At 40.0% G+C, this 25,715-nt stretch overlaps 1 protein-coding gene across 1 annotated transcript in view; it reads left to right on the forward strand.

The window, feature by feature from the left end:
- Positions 1-10,606: 10,606 nt before the first annotated feature.
- Positions 10,607-25,715, forward strand: part of LOC115587793 (vertebrate ancient opsin-like) — a 44,251-nt gene continuing 29,142 nt past the window's right edge. The window contains exon 1 of the mRNA XM_030427789.1: positions 10,607-11,467. Within this exon, the coding sequence (XP_030283649.1) occupies positions 11,101-11,467 (367 nt within the window). The 5' untranslated portion in view covers positions 10,607-11,100. The remainder of the gene's footprint in view (positions 11,468-25,715) is intronic.

Genomic DNA, 25,715 nt, shown 5'->3' on the forward strand with positions numbered 1-25,715 from the left:
AGATAGCTGTGTAGATCATCTCTGTCTACCTAAGGCCATGAACTTATTAATGACCCCTTGTAGATGACACCCAGCCTCTCAGTTAATCAGCCTCTGTTAATTACGGTGATCAACCGCATCTTGAGTTGTACTAACAATCTATTCACAAGTGAAGGGTAGATTTCACTTTGAATTACCTTCTCCAACAGGGGTGTCAATTTTGTCAGTTACGAAATGATTGTTTTGAAGCCTCAGAAGCCAGCAGCTTAACAGCATTGCATCCTCGTTACTTGTGCATGCATAATATCTAATGCAGGAAAGCAAAATGATAAATAAATAAATTGAAGGACGTGAACAAACTGCATAAACGTTCTTCCAGTTTACCGCCCATTTGAGTTAAAATGCATCAGTTGGTGACTTTGCTAACACAAACAAATGCATAGCCCTGAGATTTACTGTATGAGGCACTGGAATGATGTCTAAACATTGCTATAATCCACAGTGCCCACCTGAACCAACACAGTATATAAACAGATCATTTCATCTCTTCCCTCTCTTCAGATTTATAACACTCCAGAATAGGTGCGAATAGATTTTAAAACCTAATCAAACATGCATTAAAAGTATGCTGTGCAGTTGCAGGCCACACGGTGTGCTTGTAACAGGGATTACACTGTCAGAAACATTCACAAACAGGCCAGTAGGAACATTACAAGTTTTAACAGGTAAGGTTAAAAAATGTTGCTACACTAAGCAGATGAGAATGTTTTTGATCTGGTTACTTTACATAGAGCCAACAGCAAGTAAGCATTTTCAAGCATCCTGTAAAACATTTCATCTACTTGATGCTCAGGGACAAACGTTTGCATATGGCCCTCAATTTTAGGTGAAAGATAGCAAGTTTTCTCTGGATTTCCATGAAATGTGGTATGCACAGTGATGTTCCCCTCAACACCGGTTCAAATGACTTTGGTGAGCATCTGAGTTTTTCATCAAGCACCACCATCAGATCGATCATTTAGTTTGTTTGTAGTATTTGACTGAAAACTCGGAAAACTAAATACATTTATGTCAGCCTCAACTATTTAAGAAATTGTTAGCAGTCTGCCCCATACAGTTACATAACATATGTGATTTAAGAATATTAAGTTAAAACATATATGTGCAGGAAATACAGGACGTAAGTGTATTTCTTGACCTGAAAATGTTTCACAGAGAAAGTGTAATCTATTAGAAACACATGTGAGGAACAGCAACACTAATTACAACATAATAGGTCTAATTTGTGTTGACTTAGAACACATTTAAACACAGTTTACTTTGGCTTATGGCCTCTAAGCCATTGTCTCAAAGCATCCTAGGAAGCTCCACCCATCAATCCCCAACATGCTACAATATTTCTTCTCTTAATATTTGAACAAATACTTTACTTTACTATACTTTTTACTATGGGTATTTCATGTTATAAACTTATGTCTTTACATATGTGAATTACATATATATTGTTAACATGTATGGGCATAGCTTATGTAACCATATAAAAACTCATATTTTGTATACATGTTCACATACAATGTATACTATAGGTATTTCATATATGTTATAAACCTATATATTCATTCAACCAGATTATGCATGTATGGGATATTCACACATTACCTTATAGGTAATGTATATAGCAGTCTCACTCTTGATATAGGGCCAATATGTCATATATTACATTTCCATTTAGGTGCCATTTATTTAACTAGGAAGTTATTTTGAGATAAAAATCTCCTTTATAAGTGAGACCCAGCCAAGACAGGGTCAAAACAGCAGTGTCAAGGACATGATAGATAATTTATAGATAAAAATGTCAAGGCTTACAGTTCACCTGAGATTATTACTGTAATGCTAATAGAGAAACCTTGCCTAATTTGTCTTAAAAAAATATTGTTAAACAGGATGTACCGGTCGCGTGACGACAGTGTCTCAGTCTTGATTAATTTGAATTTTTCAGTCCAGTGAGCACCACAAACAAAATTCCCTTCAGCTCTGTTGTTTTCTGTTGAAGCCGAACTGACAGAGACAGAAACTACACTATTACACAACAGAAATATTCAGATCACAATGTCAGGTTTCACACATATTGTCTGTTTCATGTATCATGTTACTAACCATGTGTGCAAACACATTTTGTAAGAAGGATAGTAAAATCTAACAACACGTCAGTTCTCTCAGAAGTCAGTTTGGTAGCTAAAACACACTGCAATCCCACCAGCCTACTGCTGAGCTTAGTATGCAGTACATTGATAATTTGCAGGCAGGTTGTAGATCCACACACAGATTCTGCATGCGTCCAAAGGGCATTTTCATAAATATGGGCTGAGGACTGTCATAATGCAATCAACTCAATACATTTCTTGGCAGCCTTTGTAATTATAGATTTTGCAGAAGGTACTGATATGAGCACACAGCTGTGAATAATCCAGTTGTTTGCCTTGAACAGTAAAGCTCATTGACCACTTCCTTCTGGCAAGCCACTGTCCACTTTGAGTCACACTAGAGAAAGAAAGACCAGTTATCTCAGTAAACAACTCTGTGGTGACACACATCCTTGTTTGCAAAAAGGCAACTGCCGTCTGACAAAAATAAACTGATTGGCTGCATTTCATAATTGCAAGATAACTGCTTTAAACTTGCTCAGAAGTGATGAAGGCAAATTAAATGTCAGAGAAAAACACATTTTCATTATTTACCAAATCTAATTATGAGGAGGTATTACACCACATCTGCTTCTCTTCTGCCCGTTTTGATGCGCTTATATCATTTGCAGATAAAATCTCTCAGAGATAATTTTCAGAACAACCAATATGTCAGGGGAGGTGTTCGGTAATAGACCATCTGACAGCTGTTAAGTGTGGGGATTAACATGAAAACAGCCACAGAGATTCTGTCTCATTACTTGTGGCCCTGCTGCGCCATCAAAAAAAAAGAAAAAAAAGGACACAACTGATTCACAGAACAGCAGGGAACAATGGAAAGAGAGCATACAGTTATGATTAAATGTAATCTGCCACTTGGCAACAGTTGGATGTGTGTGTTTATGTGAGGAAACAAGTGAATTGTGATGAAGAGGATTTACACCCACAGGTTTTGTTGCTAAGTAAGTGAAACAGGACTGATTGTGCACTAAAGAGATTTTGTAGAGATGACGAAAAGCACTCTAAAATGTCAATAACTAATAAATTAACTACAGAAGCAAGTTGGCATTTGTGGTTTTAAGTGAAATGTCTCAACTATCAAACGATCTGACTGAGATGAAAGTTTTGCTGTCGATGCTCACTCACCAATCTAAGATGTTGACCACTGAAAATGTGTGGTTGCTCAGCTTCAGCATGTTAGTAAGTATTATCACTGTGAACATGTTAACATGCTGATAATATCGTTCAGCTCAAACCACAGATGTGTCTGGCAGCAGCACTTGCTGTCTGAAAAGTGAAGCCACCACAGAAGTTTTTTTAATGGCCAGGAGTGGGTAACTTAACTAGTGTGAATAAGAAGTCTGTTTAGTATCAGCTTATGAGAAAATGATACCACTTCTCACTTGATTCATTGCCATAGTAAGTTTTCTAATGAGTTTATGTTCTCGATTGGTAGTTTCAAGTCTTCTTTAATTGACCAGTGTTCATTTTTTCAAAATGATAATACAATTTAGTCATGTCTGACTGACAAGTAGCTACCACGGCATTTCCTTGAGCTCTAAGTCACATCCAATCAGGATAGCCTCCCCAACTCCAAATTAACTCAAGTCCAAACAACTCAGAAAAACAAAACACGGTGATGGGCTTCAAGTTAAACTTGAGGCTTTGAAATGGCTTCAAAAACAAAAATGCAAATAATTTGACAAGAAAAGAAAATGTATCTAGTTTATGGCATAATAAAAGTCCACAGAGCCTATGTGCCTTTTGTTGATCAATCATAGTGTATCTCTTTGATGTGCTTTATTAACTCAATGTTGTGCTATTTTATTTACAAAGACTTTGATAACTCGCTGTTTGGCCTGATGAAGCTACCAGATGAAAGCTGGTTATGTTGATTGGAATTTTTGCTTTTGATCTGGAAGGGATAATGGATTTCAGGTAATGTTCACACAATAATCATATCAAAAGCATCTTGAAAATGCCCTGTATATCAGCAGCACTGTTTGGCATTTACATTTCTACTTGATATGTTGCCTTACAAAGCACATTGCCTTTAAGGACTTCCTCTATGCCTACACCTTATGTCTAAATTCTGACATAGGATCACATAACGTGTTATTCTAGGTCAGTATAACTTCACTTTAATTTCTCCTTCAAAAATGAAAAACAATGTGTTAAGATGAACGTATCATCAAACACATACACACCAAACTAAGCCAATGTATGGCTTCCTGCTCTCATCAACAGGTCATTTTCACTGAAGACATTGTGACAGGTCACAGAGGGAATGGGTGTAGATAATAAATGGTGTGAGTGATGGCTGCAGTTGGTTGAGCTGTGTGCTGAGCACTAGTTCACATGCTACAATCCCTGCTCATGTGAGGTGTTAGGACTAGCAGCAGAGCATCCTCTGAGGATCAGAGGCTGTAGACAGTGCAGACTGTCTAGTCTGGAGTGATTAAAGTTTAAATGTTTTCATCTCTCTGAAAACGAGCAGCTTTGGGCTAAAAAGAAAAAAAATGAACTCATTAAGGACATTTTTCTTCATTTCTATATTCAAACCACAGACTGAAGCCTATAACAACATGCATGTATCCCCCGTGAGATCTGTCAGGTCTGTGAAGCTCAGTGCGGTGGCTCCAGCTGTTGCCATTTTGGCAGTGCCTGACTCCCCATAACTCCTGGCTAATCCCAAAATGGGCAAAGAGATGGAGTGGTAGAAAAATGAAGGCCAAATCAAGCCTGACAACAAGCCGCCTTCAAAGCTAGCAGACACTTGCACAATGTTGTTTTCCCACTGAGCAAGCAACATCTATGGACGTCCAAGACAAGTTGATATCACGTCGGTTGGTCCAGGCCATGATCTGGACGTCCATATCTCAGCCAGAATTTGTTGATAAATGACATTGCGATTATAGCCCAATCTGACCTGGTTCTGGACGTCTATAGACAACAAAACCGAGTTGCAAATAGACGTTCTGCTACACCAATATCTTGATGTCCATATCACAGCCAGAATTAGTTGATGAAATTGTCCTGTCAGCTGTTGCATCAGCATATGATAAGCTAATGATGATCATGATGATCATAAAAGATTCCAAAACTTTTAAATTGTATTATGATTACTTTTGTAAGACTGAATAACAAAATGTATGTATTTCATGTGATTGTGATCAGAAGCTGTAGTTTTATGTAATTTGCAACTTGTTCCCATGTAAATAAATATAATAGTGACAAACACAAACACACACACACACACACACACACACACACACAAACACACACACAAACACACACATGCATTCTGGGAAAATTATGAAGCAGAGTAAACCATGAGTAAACCAATGGGACAATCAGTGAGTGTGTGAGCTGACGGTCTCCTTTAATCCTCCTCCTCCTGTAATCATGTCACAGTATAAACATAGGAACAGGCTTTACTTGTCTTATGTGTTAATGGGCCAAGGTTGGCCGAGGTGAGAATTTATGATGTCCCCCTCAGGTGAACATGTCGTGTCCTTGTACAGTTTGACCTCAACAACAAAAGGACAACCAAAAAATGCATATTAATCAAATAAAGGAGGGGCATAACCATGAAGACGTTTGCTCTTTCCCAACAGTATAAGTAATTTCTTTGATTCTTTTATTTAAACCACTAGAGTATAAATGTCTAAATATGAGTATATACTTGGTCAAAAAGCCTAATTTTCCAGTAACAATCGACTCAAAGGATAATTGGGTGTCTCCCTGTTTTCCTGGCAGTCACACTTTCTCAGAGTGAAACGTAAAGAAATATTATCACACATTTGATTACAAACCAGCTGCCAAACAGGTATTTTCTAGCTCTGGAGCCACAAAATGCTTAGTTTCCTAAAGTGGTTTAATTGATAGCCATTAGTGATCATGGGGGGTATAAGTAGTGTGTGTGTGTGTGTGTGTGTGTGTGAGAGAGAGAGAGAATGTGTTTGTAAGAGTGGGGGATGCCATTCTGTTGTCCTTTGTTTTTTTCAGCTATAATATAACTGCTTGTCGTGTCTAAAATCATCTGTCATGGGAAATCCATGTAATGTTGTCGGGGCGGCTGTAGCTCAGTGGGTAGAGCTGGTTGACTAGTGAGCGGAAGGTCGTTGGTTAGAATCCTCTGGGGCAGAACTGAGCTACATGTGGAAGTATCCTTGAGCAAGATACTGAATCCCAAAATTGCTTCTGATGTGCAGTTGGCACCTTGTGTGGCGGCCTCTGCTATCAGTAAGGATCCTGCGATGGACTGGTGTATTAATAATGTTCATTCTGGCTCCTTGAATGACGTCTTTTGGATGTTCATAATTATGTCTTGACAACGTCTTTTAATGACGTCCATATAACATCCAAAACAAGACGTCTATCCAACGTCTAGAAAAGATGTAATAAAAACTTTAATTCTGGCTAATCTGAGGACGTCTTCTGGATGTACAGAGAACACGTCTTTTTGAAGTATTTTGGACCACTTTTTGCTCATTGGGTTTGGGAAGAAATGTATTTATTTAATATTGAGTTTTTCTATGCTGATACAAACAAAATAAACAAACTACCTTTGTTTTCATGACTGAATGAACTGAATAAACAACTGACCTTACAGGACAACACAATTCACACTGTTTTACTTTGTGTTTTGGCGGACGCCACCACCTTTCTAGCTTCAAACTGGGTTCTGGGGAGCCCACTTTCCTCTGAGAACAGATTGTTTATTCAGTTCTGGAAAAAATAAACATTTCTGAGTCCTATTACCTCAATAATATTGTAAATATTAAAATTCTGAGTTTGGATTTTTTTCTCCAAAACTCTATAGTGCCTCTTTAATCAAGTTTTATCATAATCGAAGTGAGCGATTCCTATAGAAATTCTGCACCCAGTTGTCATGAACTGGGATATTAGCTATACACAGCTATGTGATTGGCCACGGGAAGATGATGTCTGCTTCAACAGGAACCCCTTGGGACTAGCCAAAAATGGACAACCTTCACTAAAAATGAATAGTAAAACCTGCGTTATCGCTGCAACTCAGGATCCAATGTGAATACAGCCGAATTTTTCAGCTCAGGAGGTTGCTCTTTGATTATTACCTTTTGAGCACCTTTTCACTTATTATTATTATTATTTTTTTTACCATGAATCCTTTGTATCCCATCAGTGAGAAGAGTGCATTTGATTCAGTTACCAAACAAGCTAGTTAATGATCTGCTAAGTGTGATGTTAGTCTCAACTAGACAACAACAGCAACTGCATGGACTTTGACAGGACTGTCACATTATAAAAACATCCTAGCAGTGACATTAAGGAACAACAGCATAGATACAGGCATAAAAGCACAATTATACACCCGCAGGGGGATGTCAAAACATGCACAGACTGCCTGCAGGACAACAGAAATGACTGCTACTGTGACTTAAGAGGGAAACAACTATCAAGACTCTATTTTGTTCAGTTTTACCAATAAACAATACATTACTGATACATCTCAGAATATAAAAATTATAACGGTCCTCCAGTGAGCTTGGCACAGCAAAGCACTACTGCTCATTTGGTGCTGTGTGAGATGAAAAAGTCAGTCATCTGGAACAACTTCTCACCCAAATGTACCAGAAGGTGTTTTAAAATAAAAAGTAAAAATAGGAACTTCTTAACTCAGTAATGCATCTGACAGCACATAGGAGCTAGACATCATATTCATTCATCTGTTTGCCTCAGGCTCAGTGATTGCAGCAGCTTATGTTTCATTGCTGTGCCATTATATTCTGCCTCGCCTGCACTTTTCATTGCAACATATTCAAATTGTGCATTTAAAGCCCTTCAAAATGCAATCAGAAGATGCTGACTGTTAAGGAATGTGGATGTCACAGATAAAGCATCTTTTGAATAGTGTCCTGCTTTAAATCGCCTTTCATGGTTGCTTTTGAATTATTTCCTTCAAAGAGAAAATAGTCAGCAAACATATTTCAGTCCTTATCAGAAAGCTGGACTTTACAGAAACAGTAATCAGCAGCCAACACATTTCTTAACAGTTTCTTGAATGCACTTCCTGTTATTACAGCATTCATAGCACAGTGATCTATTATTTAAAATGGGGAGAACATGTAAAAGCGCCCACTGGTTCTCTGGAACATGTGGAAGTGAGGGAAGGAGCATATGACTGAGCTGATCAGAAGAGAGGAAGAGGGAAGGTTGAAGTGCTCTTAGTAATACGCAAATAATAGAATGGGAACACGATGTCTCATTTAAAGCAACATTACTTAACGTTTCCCCTTAAACTTACAGCTTCAGAATCATGATGATGGTACAGAGTCCAGGGTGAATGGTGTCTCTGTCACTTGTTTCTGCACTATGTAACTTCAGTGAGATCGTAGGATCACAGCGTTACACGTTTACTTCATGATAGTTTTCAACACACAACATTGTTTTGATGCAATGAATTTTGTTTGTAGTTAGCGCCTACATTACATCTTACAAAATTGTCACAGACCTGAGATTTGTATTTACCACAGTGATGAAGCACTTAGAAACTGTGGGCGGCATTTAAATTTTAATGCCTACTGACTAAAGTTATAGTGCTCCGTCAGTTTAAGGGGGGGTCAGAGTAAGTCAAAATCATACCCACCAATTCTTGATCCCAGCACATCCCTTTCTCTCCTTCCAAGTGACACCACATCACAGGTTTTGAGAGACAGCAAACTATTATTTGTTGGGCATCACAGGGTAGTCAATTTGATAAGCCGAGTCACAGTAAAAAAGCACATCGCTATTATCAGCTATTCTGACACAGCGAATCAAAAAAGGCCACCAAAACAGAAACAAATAATGTGTTCATTAGAACCTGAAATTAAAGATCGTTAAACATGTTACAGTAATGCAGCAAAAATGCTGCATATTGAAAAAACACAAATGAACAAAAAAAAAACAACAGCTTTCTGTTTTTGGTTGTATTTCTTATTTTGGCAGCAGTATTTTCTCATGTTGCAGCCATTTCTACCTTCACTAAGGAGGTTATGTTTTCACCTGTGTCTGTTTGTTTGTTTGTTTATTGATATGAAAACTTGGATGGAGGATGGGTTGACCCCGTCAACTTTTGTTGTGGATCCGGATAAGGGGCTGGATACTTTCTGCCTTTCCTTAACATTGTGAGATAGGGCTTTATTTATTTATTTATTTATTACATTTTTGTAAATTTTTAATGGAATTATGCATGGATCTTTATGAAAAAAACAGCCATTTTTAGGTGGCTAGTATCTATGAGTGAGTACAAAAGAGGACCGTTGGGCCTTGGCAGAAGTATGTGCTCGACTGAGTGCCATTCTATTTTCTAAATGCTGCGTGTGTCGTCAAATTGTTGAGGATGTTTTCTTAATTTACTTTTATTTTACCTCTAGACAGGACTGCTTAACATGCAGTGTTATTTCCTCTGTTTCTGTTTGGCCATTTGACAAAAGCCTCCTCATTTATTTCACTGAGACCACTGATGACATCACTACATGCACTCTAAACACCGATGCCTCTTTAAAGCTCCTGTTTGTAAGATGGTAAAACTAACGCTTTGGGTTTCCCAACTCGTCAGATACTGACGCTTTGGGATTGTAAGTCGGGTCGACCACCATATGAAAGTGTCAGTATCTAACGAGTTGGGAAACCCAAAGCGTCAGTTTTACCATCTTACAAACAAGAGCTTTAAAAAAAAACATATTTTATCTTATTTTCAGGCAAAAAAAAAAATATGCTGTGCCAAGAGTGTGTGAGCTGACCAATCAGAGGATACTGGGTATTCAGGAGGAGAGGCCTTAAAGAGACAGGACAGAGCATTTCATACAGAAGGATGAAACCCTGCTGCAACACTGGACATTATGAGAAAACTTGTGTTTCTTTTTAGCATATCCTGTTCTAGAAGTAACTCCAGATAAAACTTAGAACCTAAAAAGGCGCAAATAGTCTTCTAATGCTTGTGATCATGATAAAGAACGGCATTTTAAAGAACGCAAGCTAGACTGTTCTCGACTTCTGTGCCTGTTATTGAGCCACTGCTCTGTAAGACATACAGGCCTGTTGTAGTGACAGATATGCATGGACGTCATTGCGCAGGTGATCAAATGTGCGGCTAATGTACAGTTTAGTGGTAATTGCACAGTAATTGCAGGGTTGTGACAGCCCAGGTTTGCTGATTGTTATGTTGAGTGTGATGGTCCTGCCCACAGCAGCTCTGTGATTTGAAACAGCATTCATATCTATCAAACTATTACCCTGCTGTCAGAAATCTAAATTGAATAAAGGTGGAGTTTAATGAGCGCCACACACACACACACACACACACACACACATACACACACCTCCCACCATGGCCCCTGTCATCCCAATGTCTTGTGACGTAAGAGTCCCCTTTAAAGATGCTGGTCAGCGGAGCAGAGCGCACTTTACGCAACACTGTTCAGCCGTCAGGAGGCTCCATTGTGAGGGCGCGGATTACAATTCATCTTCATATTGGTTGACTGGGCGATTGCAAACAACAGACTTTAGTTTGGAAACGTTCACTTGTGGACACTGTGATGAATTATGACAGCTTTGCTAAAATATTAAGGGGTTTTTAAGAGAAGCTCGTGCGCTCACTGAAATGCCCTGAACACGGAGAAAGATGCGTTCAGGTCACAGGTGGTACTTAATTAATTAAGTTTTTTATTTTTCTTATTTTTTTTTATAAAGCCTTTGTGACGTGTTCCTAGAAACGAGTGAGCAGCTACATGCTCTCAACATCAGCCGGAGGAATGTATGCGAGAGAGCATGTAGCGCACTCGTGTCCCAGATGCAAAACAGCATGGAGACAGATTTGAGCAGTAATTCGCTATTCATAAAGTTTCCAGGTGAGAAAGGTGACCAACCCCAACCGCCAAAGCGGCTCCAGAGTGAAGAAAGGCTCCGATGAATGGACAGCAGGATGTTTTCTGGTCAGGCTGGTCTGAATTACAGCTTCAACCTGAGCGATGACCGGGAGCTGGTGGACGCGCCGGCGGGCAGGGGGAAGCTCTCCCCCACCGGCTTTGTCGTGTTGTCCGTGGTGCTGGGCTTCATTATGACTTTCGGCTTCCTCAACAACTTCATCGTGCTGCTTCTGTTTTGCAAATTCAAGAAGCTGCGCACTCCGGTGAACATGCTGCTGCTGAACATCAGCGTGAGCGACATGCTGGTGTGCGTGTTCGGCACCACGCTAAGCTTCGCCTCCAGTATCCGGGGGAGGTGGCTGCTGGGGCGCAGCGGCTGCAGCTGGTACGGCTTTATCAACTCCTGCTTCGGTAAGTTCCTCCTATGTTTTGATTCGGAGCTAAAGCTGGCTCCAACTGGAATGTTTACGGCACATGTTGGAGAGAGAGAAACATACATATATATTATGAACTAAATTGAACTTGAGATTAATGTTCTACCTAAATTGATAACCATGAATTTGATGTGTGTTTGCATGGCCACGTTTTAAAACATTTTTTATTTTTTATTTTTTCTGGATTCATTTATTTATTTATTTATTGCCCACAACTGATAGCCTACACTCTGAAATATCAAAGTGCTCTTTCTCAGTATAAATATACACAATGTGACCATTACATACATATAAAGAATGTATAAGCCTACATTTCCTTATTTAAACATTAATTATGAACACTAATTATACAATTACCCTCAGCATCCTTTTGTGCCATACCTTCATATCAGCACTTATCAGACAATGTGTAGCCTACCGATGCTGATATATCTGTGATAGGCCGATTTTATCACTCTAGGGCGATATATCAGTCTTGGCTGGTTGACCTGCTTAGAAGATGTACTTTTTCAGTGAATAAAGAAACCGCAAGAAAGTAGGCAAGAAAGAGCGACTTACAGATATTAGGTTTTAATACAGAATAACGCAGAATTAGGGCTCGACTGATATATCAGTTGCCGATATTATCGACTCATATTGATATCCGTATATACTGTATGTTGGCTGACATATATTTTAGAGATTATAAGGCTATAAAGATGCTTGGAGTTATTTACCATTCTTGAATTCGCAGTGAGTAACTGCTTAGTTTTTGCCATATATGTGAATGTGAGTGTGAATAGTTCCTTGTCCCCACACGTTAGCCCTGTGATGAACTGGCCAGTTATTCAGGATGTACACCGCTGCTCACGCAATGTCCACTGAAACAACTCCAGCTCCTCCCTGACCCTGAAAAGGATAAGCGGTTACGGACAATGGATGGAAATTTCCACTGAAATTTACTGTTTCAGTGCACAGTTGTAATTGTAGATAATGAAGTTCAAATATCTTGCCTCTGTTACATATCTCTGTTTGCATATTTGAGGCATTACTTTAAAAAAAAGTGTATATATCTGTCAATATATAGATATTGGAATTTACTCCCTAATATTTGTATTGACATCAGCCCCAGAAAATGAGCATTGGTCAAACATTTGTACCAATTCCGTTTCAAGGCTGATTCCTGCTGGCTAGGTCTCCAGTTGGATAGCAGCTCTTTCTGATTTTACATTTGTCTGTGTAATTATGGGTTTCCATTACATGCTCATACTCATATCCATTATTGGACACTCAACTTAGCTCCCCTCCCAAAGATTTCATGATGAATGAATTCAATCTGCACCATCCAGATGCTTATTTAATTATTTTTTCATATTTTCTCCCTTTTGATAATCATTACTCTACTAATCATATCTCCACCATCTCTAACCCCACACCAATACCTGTACTGCTGTTATTTTAACTCCCTGTCTGTCTGTTTTCATATCCTCTGACAGTAATGTCTTCTTTGTCTCAATGTATACATATTTTGTCAGGCTTTGCTTGTGTTTATTCCCCTGCCGTGCTTTGTTAGGCCTTGCAGATTAAGGAAAAAAGACATTTTAATATGGAGGATGTTCCCTTTTATTGAAAAAGCAGCTTGCACATTTCATACTGTGCTTTTCAAATCAGTGTGTTTATTTTGACTTTGTTCCACCTCTGGGTGGCCATATTGTGGCGCAGGTGTCTGCCGGTCTACAAGACTTGACTCAGCATGGTACTGAACGCTGGAGATAGTGCCCATCTCATTGAGCGCAGCTGTGATTCAGTCAGTTACCGGTCACCGGTTGCTAGGGCTGGGACGACGCGTCGACGTAGTCGGCGTAATTGACGACATAAATTCGTCGACATTAATAATTTGCGACGATGCGTCATCCCAAACAGGAAATGGTAGTACCTGCGGAGGCTGAGAATAGCCCCTCTCACACAGAGACGCTGCGTTAACGCCGCAGTGGCGGTTCGTCAATTCTCCGCCGTTGGTCATTCACACAGAGCGAAGCACAGCTGGAATAAAGACGAACCGCCATGTAATTCACATAGAAAGCTGAGCTGCCGCTCCTAAAGAGGAGCGCGAAAAACGTATCTCTTTCACCTTCTAGGATGTTTAGGGGGCCGGGAAACACCCCGACGTCATCATCATGACGTGTACTGTCACAATGATGACATTGGGGTGTTTCCCAGGTGTCCCCCCTGTCAATCTAAACCCGCGGACCGTTTATAATGTGTAGTGGTTGAGAACCCGGCCCCCTAAACATCCTGGAAGGTGAAAGAGTTACGTTTTTCGCGCTAAATCACATTATTACATAATCGCCATCAGTAAACAGGTCGCTGCGTGACTCTGTCACTTGTGGGGACGGAGGCTGTTTTCTGGGGGAAAGTTCACTAAAGTCTCGGTCGGGAGGGCTGACCATCGCGGTGATTTCTATCAACACAACCACTTGGGTGTGTGACAGACGCTGTTTTTCGGGCAGAAATGTGACGAAAAGAGGACAGACGCTGCTCCGCCTACAACTGTGGTATTTTTTTCCTCATATAAGTTAACAACGACAGTTACAGTTACTTTTGTTTGGTCATGTAACGTTAAAGTAATTGTTAGATTAGTTGACTAATCGAAAAAATAATCGCTAGATTAATCGTTTGAAAAATAATCGTTTGGGACAGCTCTACCAGTTGCTTCACAACACCTGTCGATATTACAAACTCACGTATCAACAAGATGGACTGAATTCAGGTGATATAAAACTTGGATCAGGAAAAACTGGCAATACAAATGTAAAGAGCATACATCTGTTAACCGTGATGTCAGACAAACACTCACGCAGGCAGGAGCGCAAAGAAAAATGTAGTATTGTAGAGACCTACTTATGTATCTTAAAGAGGCATTCAAACTCAGAATATTATTATTTACAATATTATTGAGAAAATAACACAAACTAAAAATGTTTTTTTTTTCCATGAATTAATAAACAAACTGTTCTCAGAGGAAAATAAGGTCCCCAGACACTGTTTGAAGCGAAGAAGGTGGCAGGGTCCGCCACCTATACGGATTGTAGTGTCTTTTCAGGAGCTGTTGTGTGAGATCATGATAAAAGTCCTCTGCAACTTTGCTTTTACTGAAACCCCCCCCCCGACGCTCAACTTCTCTAACCTCTCAACACGACTCACTATCACCCCTCAGGTCAGACTAACAGAAAACTTATTACAAAAGAGACAGCCGTCCTTCACTGCTCAGCCAGGAATTACCTGGGAATTCCACTGGTTGCATGTACATTGTTGAACAGCTCTGCTATGGTTTTGCTCCGTGCTACGTTGTCTGTCAGCCCGCACTTGCTGTGTTTCAAGTGCAGCTGCCGCAACTGCAAGACAGCTGGAGTTGGGAGACCGAGGAGTTTCCTCAATAATTACAGAATCACATGCAACCGCAGTTAAAGGTATGTGTTATTAACACATTAACATACAGACAAATGGTTAGTGTTCCCAACTGAAGGATTAGAAGAAGGGTGGATGTTATGTTGTTGTTTTGGTGTCTGACTTCCTGTCTGCTCTGTGCTGAATTTGGGACTGTGCCCCGGCATCCGGCAGAAATAGAAGCCTAGCCTTCGAAGGGTCCAGACTGCCAGAGCTGCAACGGACTAAATACGCCACGCAGCAGAGCTAGTGGAAGTAAACACATAGACTAGAGTGAGACCTATCAGTTCCGTTGCCATGGTAGATCGGAGAAGGGCCGAACACGGGTCTGGTTGAATTTAGGGGTTAGGGTTGTGCGTCTCTTCCTTCTAAGATGATCTGATATGCGTCTAAATACATGGGCTACAATAGATAGATAGATAGATCAGGAACGATTTGATACAATATGATTCCAATTCCTATTAATATGCATATCTTTATCTTAATCTGCTTATACCTCAGTGTTTAAAAAACATGCCTGTTGTCTCATCCTGGATATGAGGAACACTTATTCTCTTTTCGGGATCTCCATGAGCAGAGTTCTCCATGAGTTGTATCCTCTGCTTCCTAGTAATAATAAGCACATAATAAATCACACCTAAGATTAACAATCAGACACATTTTTACTACGGAACACAAACTTAACAGTGTCCACTGTGCAGCAACTGTCGGCAGACAGTAAACAGTGTGCAGTGAGGTTCAATTCAGTACATGATATCAGTGGACAGTGACACTTAACAGTCTGCAGTACTACCAGCGGTCACAGAATACAGCTAATGATATCAACATCATAAATCCTTAGCAATAAAGGGTGAACCTCACAGTGTTGTGGAAGTTGTGGCTGGAAATTTTTTTTAATCTCTGTGTCTTTGTCTCGCCTTTTCTTGCTATTACTAGGTTTTACTAGCATCCTCATCATCTGCACAGGTTTCGACATGCCGTCTCAAAAGGTGAACACAAAGATATGTGCTGCAACTGTACTTAAACAACGTTCGACAGAGCTTTTTGTCCAACTCTCTACCCCTCTTAAGAAATCAAAATCTCTTCCCTCTTTTATTTTAGATTTGGCGGTGCATTTTGAATCTAAATGTAATGTATACATGCACATCTTAGTCAGATTACAGCCATAGTTCGACTATGCTACTCAATCAGACAACTGCAATCATCCGAGTATACATGCCGGTGAGAAAATCGGATTATTGGCCGGAGCATGTCATACCCTGGTACGCTAGGTGGCGCTGTACCCATTTCAACTAGTGGTAACAGGGACACCTCCAGCTGACCTCTTTACGTCACCAGCTGCCTCGGCATTTAAGAAAGATGGCGTACAAAGAGCGAGACGAAGCTACATCTTTGTACACTTTGTATATGGTGTACATGATAATTACACAAACCAGGTGCACTCTGGCGCTCTTTCTTGCGGTGATTTCGGAGGAAAGACGCCACCGCCGCCGTCCATCTACTTCCGGCTCACGGCCCCGGGGAAAAATCTTGCGCCTGCGCAGAATACAAAATCTGATTCGTTCCGCTGGAACGTCTACATGCGAGTACAAGTAATGTGACTATCAATTGAATAATCTGGGTGCTTTAATTCGACTATGAGAAATCCGATCCGGTCCAATTTTAGTCAGACTAAGGTGTATACATGCATCTTAGAAATCCCATCATAGTCAGACTAACACAGTAATTCGGTTTTCTTGAGTGTCATGTAAACGCACTGTCGCACAATTTGGTTTTGTTTCTTTGGCAATGCTCTGCTAACATTTCTGCTGACCGTTGGACTTCTACAACAGTCTGAAGACGCTGTGAGGAAGTAGCAGCATAGCAGCTTCTCTCAACCGATTCATAACTTTAAATAAGACCATTGACCGGTCCACAGTACACTTACCTCGATCCAGAGGTCTTTTGAAACAGATTCATGATTCATGCCGGTGATTTGTTTAACCCTATTATTTCTGCAATACAGAACATAGGTGTCTTGGACATAACACTAGATCTGTTACTTCTTCAGACTCTGTAGATAGAGTGAGTTCATATTTTAAACGTTTTGAACTAAAATTGTGTCAAGATTTTACAAAATGCACCTTTAAATGAAAATAAATCATACACGTAAATGCTTATTTCAAAACAACATTCTTACTATCGAAAATGAGAAAACAGATAATGCCTCTCTATGTGCTTCTTAGTTGTATTATTCCTTTCCCATCCATTCTTCTTTTCTTGTTTGAAGTTTGATTGAATGATCATCACCTGTCGCAGAACTACTCCTGTACTTTGATGAAGCATAAACAGTTCGTTCACATGTTGGCATGTTCACAAACATCCATCATCCAGTACATCTTGTTCTCCCTCAGCAGTGGCCTTGTTAAAAGGACATTACACCGTTGGTTTCACATGCCTATTGATGCATGGCTACGCTTGTTTAAGGATGGCAGAGTGCTTTGGTTAAACTGCAAATGACCATATTAAAGCCAGACTTGGATTTCTCATTTCCTCCATAAATCCCCCTGCCACCGTCCCTGCTCTTGTCTTCCTTTTCAAAAAACATAGAAGGGCAGCTTCTACTATAAGACACCACTGCAGCACAACCTATCACACAGTATGTAATATGATTGATCACCACTTGTTCTTGGCCTGCCAGAGGCAAGGATCAAGGAAAAAAAATAATAATAAAAAAAATATTGCAGAGAGCAGTGGAGGCACTGAGAGCTGCTCTGGATCTTCTAAATGTCAAAATTTGAACCTTGGTGTCATCGTTCATTTTTTTCTGTTAATCCCCTTTTCTTTACCTTTGTTTTTTTAAAACACAACCCTTGACACCAGCGTGATGCAGGATGACTCATACCCATGTTTGTACCATCAATTTATTCAAGTAGTTCAGTGTAGCTTTACTGATTTGAAGAGTGTTTTAACTTTGACACACAACTCTTCGGCAAATATGTATATGAGGTAATGTAGCGCCAAAGCGCCAACTATATATATATATATATATATATATGTATATATATATGTATATATTTTTTTTTTTTGGCGCTCTGGCGCTACATTACCTCACTGTATAACATCCGTATTTCTGCACGCACTGAATGTTTTCAGCAGCTGTCTAACCACAATGTAAAGTACCAAAAATGTTTTAAATGAAGCACACACTTAAACAAATGAAAATATTTTAAGGTTTGCTTCCTTTTAGGTGGCTAAAATACATCTAGCTGTTGATGCTGTTCAGCAGCACAATGCTCTGTTTCCCTTTTGGTGCTGCTTCTCCACACAGGGGGAGGGCTGATGGTCATCTTCTACAGATAATGCACTGACTGTGGATAAGTGCCTCATAGAGCCCCACATCAAAAGACCCCAGCTATCACTTTCAGACTCACTAGAAGCCTCTTCCTCTACCTGTATTTTTCTTATTTTGTTGGCATTTTGCTGTGGTCGGCATGTTTCTGGGCTTTGCCCTCTGGGTAGTGGTGTGTAGCCTCCAGCCAATAACATTGCGAGGTCAGGAGTAGTGACCAGGTTACATTGCTCTCTCACTCCTCTCCACTGCTCTGTCTGCGTCGAGAGCTGCAGGTCTGTGTGTCTGTACACACATACAGAGCAGGGAGGCAGACAGCTGGCAGGATGAAGCCTTCCTGCAGGGCTGTGCAGAGGTGTGAGCGTGTTAATTTGTGCTTCAAGAATGTGACCGCTGTGAAACAATCAGAAAATAATGTTTTCTTTCTCTGGTTCCCCTTTCTCTACACGCTAACGCTGCTCCATCTTTTCATTCACTGTCTAGCTCAGTTGACCACTGCTGCTCTCTCAGTCTGGTTGGGTAGAAGGGGCCAGGTTTAAATGGTTTGTTTTCAAATTGCTGTGTGTTATGAATTTTTAAGCTTCTTTTGACACCCCAAGTGTGTGATGCTAAGTCATCTTTTTTATTTCACCATAGATTTCCATGGATTTTTTAACAGATATTCACGATCTCGCGCCACCATGAGGTTCACATTTGTGTTTATTTTGAGTGAAATGACTCAACAATGAATTTAATGGATTCCCATGAAACATTCTTGCTCCCCTCAGGATAATTTGCAATCACTGGTAATCCATGGTTCACAAATACCTGCAAAGCTAATGATGTTCCAATCAGCTTTAATTACAGCGCTAAACTGTTTAGTACTGATTAGCAACTATTGTTCTCCCATCACTCTGGGATTGTTGACAAGTATTGCAAGTGTCGGTCCAGACATGACTTACTGTGGTCAGTATTCTTCCAAAGCGTGTAATATGCTAAACATACCAACATGTTCTTACAACCAGCTCATCAAATACTGCAGCTCTTTCGGTGGCCATGTGCTTCAGGTTTGGTGCTGTATGGACCCCACCATGCAGCTTCTTAAAGCAGTATCATAAAGAGCTAGAAAAGTCCAAGTCTGGTGGAGGTAAAGGAGGGTGAATGAGTCTGCACTGGACATTCCCTCCAGAGAATGGGTTTGTGACCAGGAGTAATTTGTTTATAAGTTATGTCACATTTGTAAGTTAACATATGTAAATTCCTTTTTCTGTTAATGTCATTTGACATTTGATAACAAACCATGTATTTATATTGTTGAGGTAAGGAATACATATTTCTTGAGAAATCATAAAGGTAATGCATTTTGCCCATGTTTTAGCCATGTCCTGTCTGTCCATGTGAAGGCTGATGTTGAGTCAACCAAGATGACGCCTCTAGATTCCTAGATTAAAGAATCCAGAGCCGCCGCCAGATGACCTTACCCCTGTTACCCTACAGCGGTAGGATGACATCATCAATTGTAAATGGCCACCACCTCATAGGCCAGAAACTGATAATCATAACCCTTTGTTTGTTTGTTACTGAAGTGATTTGTTACATCACACAACATCCTGTCACACAACACACCATCGTGTGCTGTATCACCTATGATAATCACCACAAGCAAATTCTCAACCTGTGAGAAACAAACTGCATCCATTTGAAAACGTTAATAAAAGTCATAATACATCATAATAAGTAAACTAATTGTCTAGCTGATGCTAGGGGGGTCGGTAGAACATCATAGTTTGAATTTGATTTTAACAAGCTGCCGTATTTTAGAAGTTGAGAGTGAGAACGTGATGGGAGGGAGTGGGACTGCAATGCACTTTTTAGGATACAAAACCTGCAGATTTCAGATTGTGTCATGAAGAATTATCAGGAATGTTCAGAATAATAAATAGATTATTAGTCATCCATGTTGAGTTGCTTTATATAACCAAATCCTATCTTTCCAGGCCTTCCACTAAAGCTAACTGTGACAGATGAGAGTAGAATGAAGAGTTGACGGGTGAAAGGACACACATTGGTTTCATTTTAGAGTACACAGACAGACAGGTGGCTTCACAAAGAACCAAACTGACTGCTGCAACATGTTCAGAATAGTAAACAGCAATTCTGTCCCATCAGAGAGAGTGATAGACAGTGAAACAATACAAGTCATTCTAACAGTATAACAAAGGTTCCCTGTTGTGTTTTCATTTTAAAATTGGTCAATTTGCCGTGAGCATTATGGAGCAAGCTTCAATAGTTAAGATTTTAAGAGAGCGTCTCTTGAGCAATGAAAAATCCTTCAAGCTGTGTGATGTGTCAAGAGGTGTTCTTTTGTAAATAAATGGCTGAGGACAAGGTGAAAACTTCCCATCTTGATATTTTTTAAAGGTTAATATATACACATAAAAATCCATCTGCATTCAACTTAGGCAAACTAATTCCAAAGTAAATTATTTCTGTCAGTGGTGATGATGCTCACCATCATTGTCTGTTTCCCTCAATAAATTACAACAAATGTCCTTCATTATAACGTATTTTCTCTGTTGTACTGTGACAAGAGTGCTTTTTTTCTCTTAATACAGTGTTGTGATTATGCAACCCAGACACAGTCAGGATATTTTAATAAACCAGTCAAGTAGACAAGTAAATGTGTTGCTCTCCTCCAATATACAAACAGTTTGTAATGTAACCACGACTTAAAACAAAGCATTTGAACCAACAGTGCAGTCAGATAGTGTTGCATTTCAGCCTATCACACCTGCAATAGAACAAGCTTCTGCTGCTCCTAGGCTCAAAGGATAAGTTTGGCATTTTTCTTATTGTCAGCAAATCCCATGAAGACCAAAAACAACAATGCCTCAGTCGGTCTCTCAATACCTTCTGACTCCCCTACCCTGTCCATTGCAACCAGCCTCAAGCTTCTTGGTGCCTGCTGAAGACACAAGTCATTAAAAACAGGTCAGAAATACATACATTATTATAAGTAATTCAGAAGCAATTTCCTGAAACTGCTGGACACTGTCATTTTATGTAATGTTGGGAAACAAGAATCAGGCTCCATCAGAGAAATAAACCAGGCTTCTCCTTGTCAGATAAGCAATATAGATTCAAAAGCCAGATGAAGCACTTAACAAAATGTGTCAGTGTTAACAAATTGTCCGCAATTTTATTTTCATGGGTTGCAAGTTCTTTTGATTGGGTGTTTGTCTTGCAGTTGGCAAAGCCTCCACGAAAGAGAAAAATGTGCTTTGTGCAAGGCGTGTTGCTGTTTTTCAAAAATAAGATCCAATTCAAGTGTCTGTCTGTATAGACTCACAGACACGCAGGTGCCCAAGCAAGTGCTTGAGATCCTTTAATGCAAACTGTACATATATCCCAGTCCACATCATGAAATGCTTTTTGTACCTTAACCTTACCAGACCACAGTGTTGTCACATTATTAGACAGAAGATTAAACCGAAAGACATATAAACGTGCAACATAAAGAAAATTTAATTTCCAATTTATCATCTGTGGTTCACAGAAAACATTAATTGTCATCATATATTTTTGAAGCAGTAACTTGTCACAGTAGTCAGTATAATACCATATTCAGTAAAAGTTGCATCTTGAAATGAAAGAGATTTCCTCATCAGTGGTGGGGGTGCCGTATAAATACTGTTAAACTATCAAAACCCTCAATCCGTGGGGAGATGAACACAGCCTGAATTCAGAAAGTGTTGTGATGTCACACCTATACATTCACCAGGCACAGCCACGCCCCTACATGGCTGTGGTTGCAAAAGCCCTGGCAGAGCTGATGCAGAAACACGGTGGCCTGCTCAGGCTCCTGAGAGCTGACACATCGAGACTGGGCTTTGTAGGAGGTGTTGTGGAATTTCGGCTCACTTGACCGTTCAGGAAAGATGAAGAAGATCCAGAGACACCGATGGCTTACGTTGAGATAGTTTATAATACATGATCATGGAGGAGCAAAATAACATCACATCTGTCTGCACAGAGTGTTGCCATGATAATCAGTCTCTTGTGTCCTCAGTAAATCCTTCTGCCTCCTGTTTTGATACTGATATGACAGGTTGTTTTAACAAACAGACGGCAGTCTTTGCATGAGGCAGGGACATGGGAGGGATGTCAGATATGAATGGTCAGGTAAAAGTTTATCACAGTGGGTTACATTTACTCCATGTCCGATTATCTGCACATACACCTTTATTACCCCATGTCAAATAAAAATGTTCCGCCACAGATACATAAACCATCTTGTTAGTGAGCTGTATGTAGGGAACAAACCCCAAGGAACTACAAAGAGGGAGCTGCCTTTTGCTGAACCGATCTCATTACACTCCTAGATAGAAGATCTGGAACATAGATTTTATGTTCCATATGGTTTACACCGTTTGAGGGGGCATCTGCAGGGGGATGACGAGTCCGCTGCCTTCCAACAGCCTTTGATCTTATGTAATTAATTCTGGAAAATTTCACATTAAGATGTGAAATGTAAATGTGATTTGTTGTGACTCGTGCCACCAGCATTTGAACAAGAGGTGGAGATCTGTCGTGTGGAGCCTGCATGGTCTCTGCATATGTTCACACCAGTTTTGGTGTTGCTTTTTAACATGTTAGATGAAGGAGCGACTATAGGATTACAGAAGCGGATCGCTGCAACACACACATACACACACATAAAGATACGATCACATTATAACGTGAACATTTGATTGTAATCAAGTGAAAGGTTTTACGTTAAAAAGTGATACTTGATGTTGTTTTAATGTCTCATTTGATTTGCTTCCATGTTATTAGAATATAAGTTATCATGTTTTAACTCTAAACTTTCCAAGCTTCTGTATAAAATACCTACATAAGTTTGAATGTGTTGTGTTGTGTATGTCAATTTTTTATTGGCACTGTTATTTGTCTACTTAAAACTTGGCTTTACATATACAACACCTCATTTTCCAGGTCACACGTGACCATAGGTGGGAATCATTTAATAGTGCTTAACATGAGTGTCTGTGGAGCAGTGGTTGTGCTGGCTGAACTTACTAAGTAGCCACTCTGATAAAGTTAAAACAACAGATAGTATTTGTCTCTGATCACAAAGCTGTATGTAATATCACATTTTTAAACAGCCAATCACAGCCAAATATTATGTTTCGGAATGAAAAGGCTAATTTCAGATGTGACATTTTATTAAGGGTTAGGGTTTCTGTGCAGCACGTTTCCTCTCTCTAGAGACAAAGGATTTTAATGCCCTCTAGCTCTCAGTTCCTTGAATGCCAGATGGTAATGTGGAGTATTGTTAACAATGGGGTATTGCAATATGACATTAAATGTTCAATACCAGGAGGGGCTTGTCATCAGCCACGCCGATATTTTGATGGCAATTGTTGTTAACATCATTACACTGTGAAAGAGTAGAAAATGTATAAGGTCAAGGGCCTCAGAGAGCGACATGCAGCAGGAGATTGGTCACATGTTGCTCTTGAACGGATCATGCAGAGGCATGCTGCAAATATCCAGTTTTATCTTTTTAGAATGATATTATCAAAAAACAAAATATACCCCCCAGGATCCCAAGACACGTGACCCTGTGGTGACTGCTGCTCCGTCACAATGTGTGAACCAGCGACAGCCTCAATAGGCCACAGATACAGAGGGCAGAGAAACTATGTGATGGAAACTGAGAATCTGAATGTATTTCAAAGATATGACCATCGCAGTCGGCCCTGCTCAAAATCTATCTGTATTATCATCAGAGGATGACAAATTAGGGTGTTAAAAGATTCCAAGAACATTCAGGAAAAAAAACTTTTCCACACTGAATCAAAGCGGACTTTACATGTTACACAAACAAGAATACTAGTCAATCTTCATTTTTGATTAATAGAAGAATGAAGACTCATTTAGACCAAGATTTAACCCAGCCCAGAGCTGACATCAGAGGAGGTCTCGGTACAGCTTGTACACTTGGACACAGTTCGTCTCAAACCTTAGAATACCATTACATTGGTTCAGATTTGTACAGTGTTTCTCACATCATATAGAATCATGTAATCATACCACCAGGGAGGAGGCAGAGAGTGTGTGTGCATGCGTGCGTGCGTGCGTGCAAGTTAGTGTGTGTGTGTGTGTGTGAGTGTGTGTGTGTGTGTGTGTGTGTGCGCATGTGCGTGTGTTTGTGTAACCCTCGGTCAAGAATTTTTCTCTTCCTTTAATATCACCTCCAGACAACCAAAGCCACCTCACATAAGGCAGGAAGGACTGTCAGCTTACCCAGCCACGTCAATGCACAGAAAAAGCATTCCTGTATGTCCAGTAGATTTATACCACAGATACCAAAGGTAAATTTAATTGAAAATTGATATTTACAGGACAGCAACCACTGTTATATATAAGACTCTGTTCTTCTGGAAACAACCAAACAAAAGAAGGCCCTGAACCCAGATGCTCGGAGGCAGGCAGGTGACCGAACCAAAAGGGAATTTTAATGTAACCAAACCTGTAGTCCATAAAACCCAAAGACCAAAATGCAAAATCCAAAACAAAAGGTAGGCAAAACAACAGGAGTAATCCACAAGCAAGAAATAAACTAAAGCCCTGTTTCCAGAACCAGCAATCTGGTTCAGTTCGATTCATTACACTTTGAATGTGTTATTTTTGCATTTTCGTTGTCAAAGTAATGGCGCGTCTGCTGGTCTACTACGATAAGTACCAACCAATGTACATTGCCTGGCCAAAAAAAAAGTCGCCAACTGGATTTAAATAAGCAAATAGGTAAGAGCCTCCTATGGGATAATTACTGCATGGGTGATTTTCTTTTAGCTGGCAACAAGTTATTTAACTCCAGCTGATGTAATGAGTAGCTTCTCATTTCTTAAACAACCATGTTGAAAGACACATCTCGTGGTCGTGGAAAAGATGTTAGTCTGTTTGAGAAGGGCCAAATCCTTGGCATGCATCAAGCAGAGAAAACATCTTAGGAGATTGCAGAAATTACTAAAATTGGGTACTGTCCAACGCATTATTAAAAACTGGAAGGATAGTGGGGAACCATCGCTTTCGAAGAAATGTGGTTGGAAAAAAATCCTGACTGATCGTGATCAGCAATCACTTAAACATTTGGTGAAATCCAATCGTAGAAAAACAAAAGTAGAACTCAGGGCTATGTTTAATAGTGAAAGTAAGAGCATTTCCACACGCACAATGTGTGAAGGGAACTCAAGGGATTGGCACTGAACAGCTGTGCAGCCTTAAGAAAACCACTAATCAGTGAGGCTAATCAGAAAAAAAGGTTTCAATTTGCTAGGGAGCATACTGTAAAAATTGGACTCTGGACGAATGGAAGAAGGTCATGTGGTCTGATGAGTCCAGATTCACCCTTTTCCAGATTGATGGGCCCATCAGGGTAAGAAGAGAGGCAGATGAAGTGATGCACCCATCATGCCTAGTGCCT

This window comes from Sparus aurata, chromosome 9, assembly GCF_900880675.1.
Source record: "Sparus aurata chromosome 9, fSpaAur1.1, whole genome shotgun sequence".
Taxonomy (NCBI): Eukaryota; Metazoa; Chordata; class Actinopteri; order Spariformes; family Sparidae; genus Sparus; species Sparus aurata.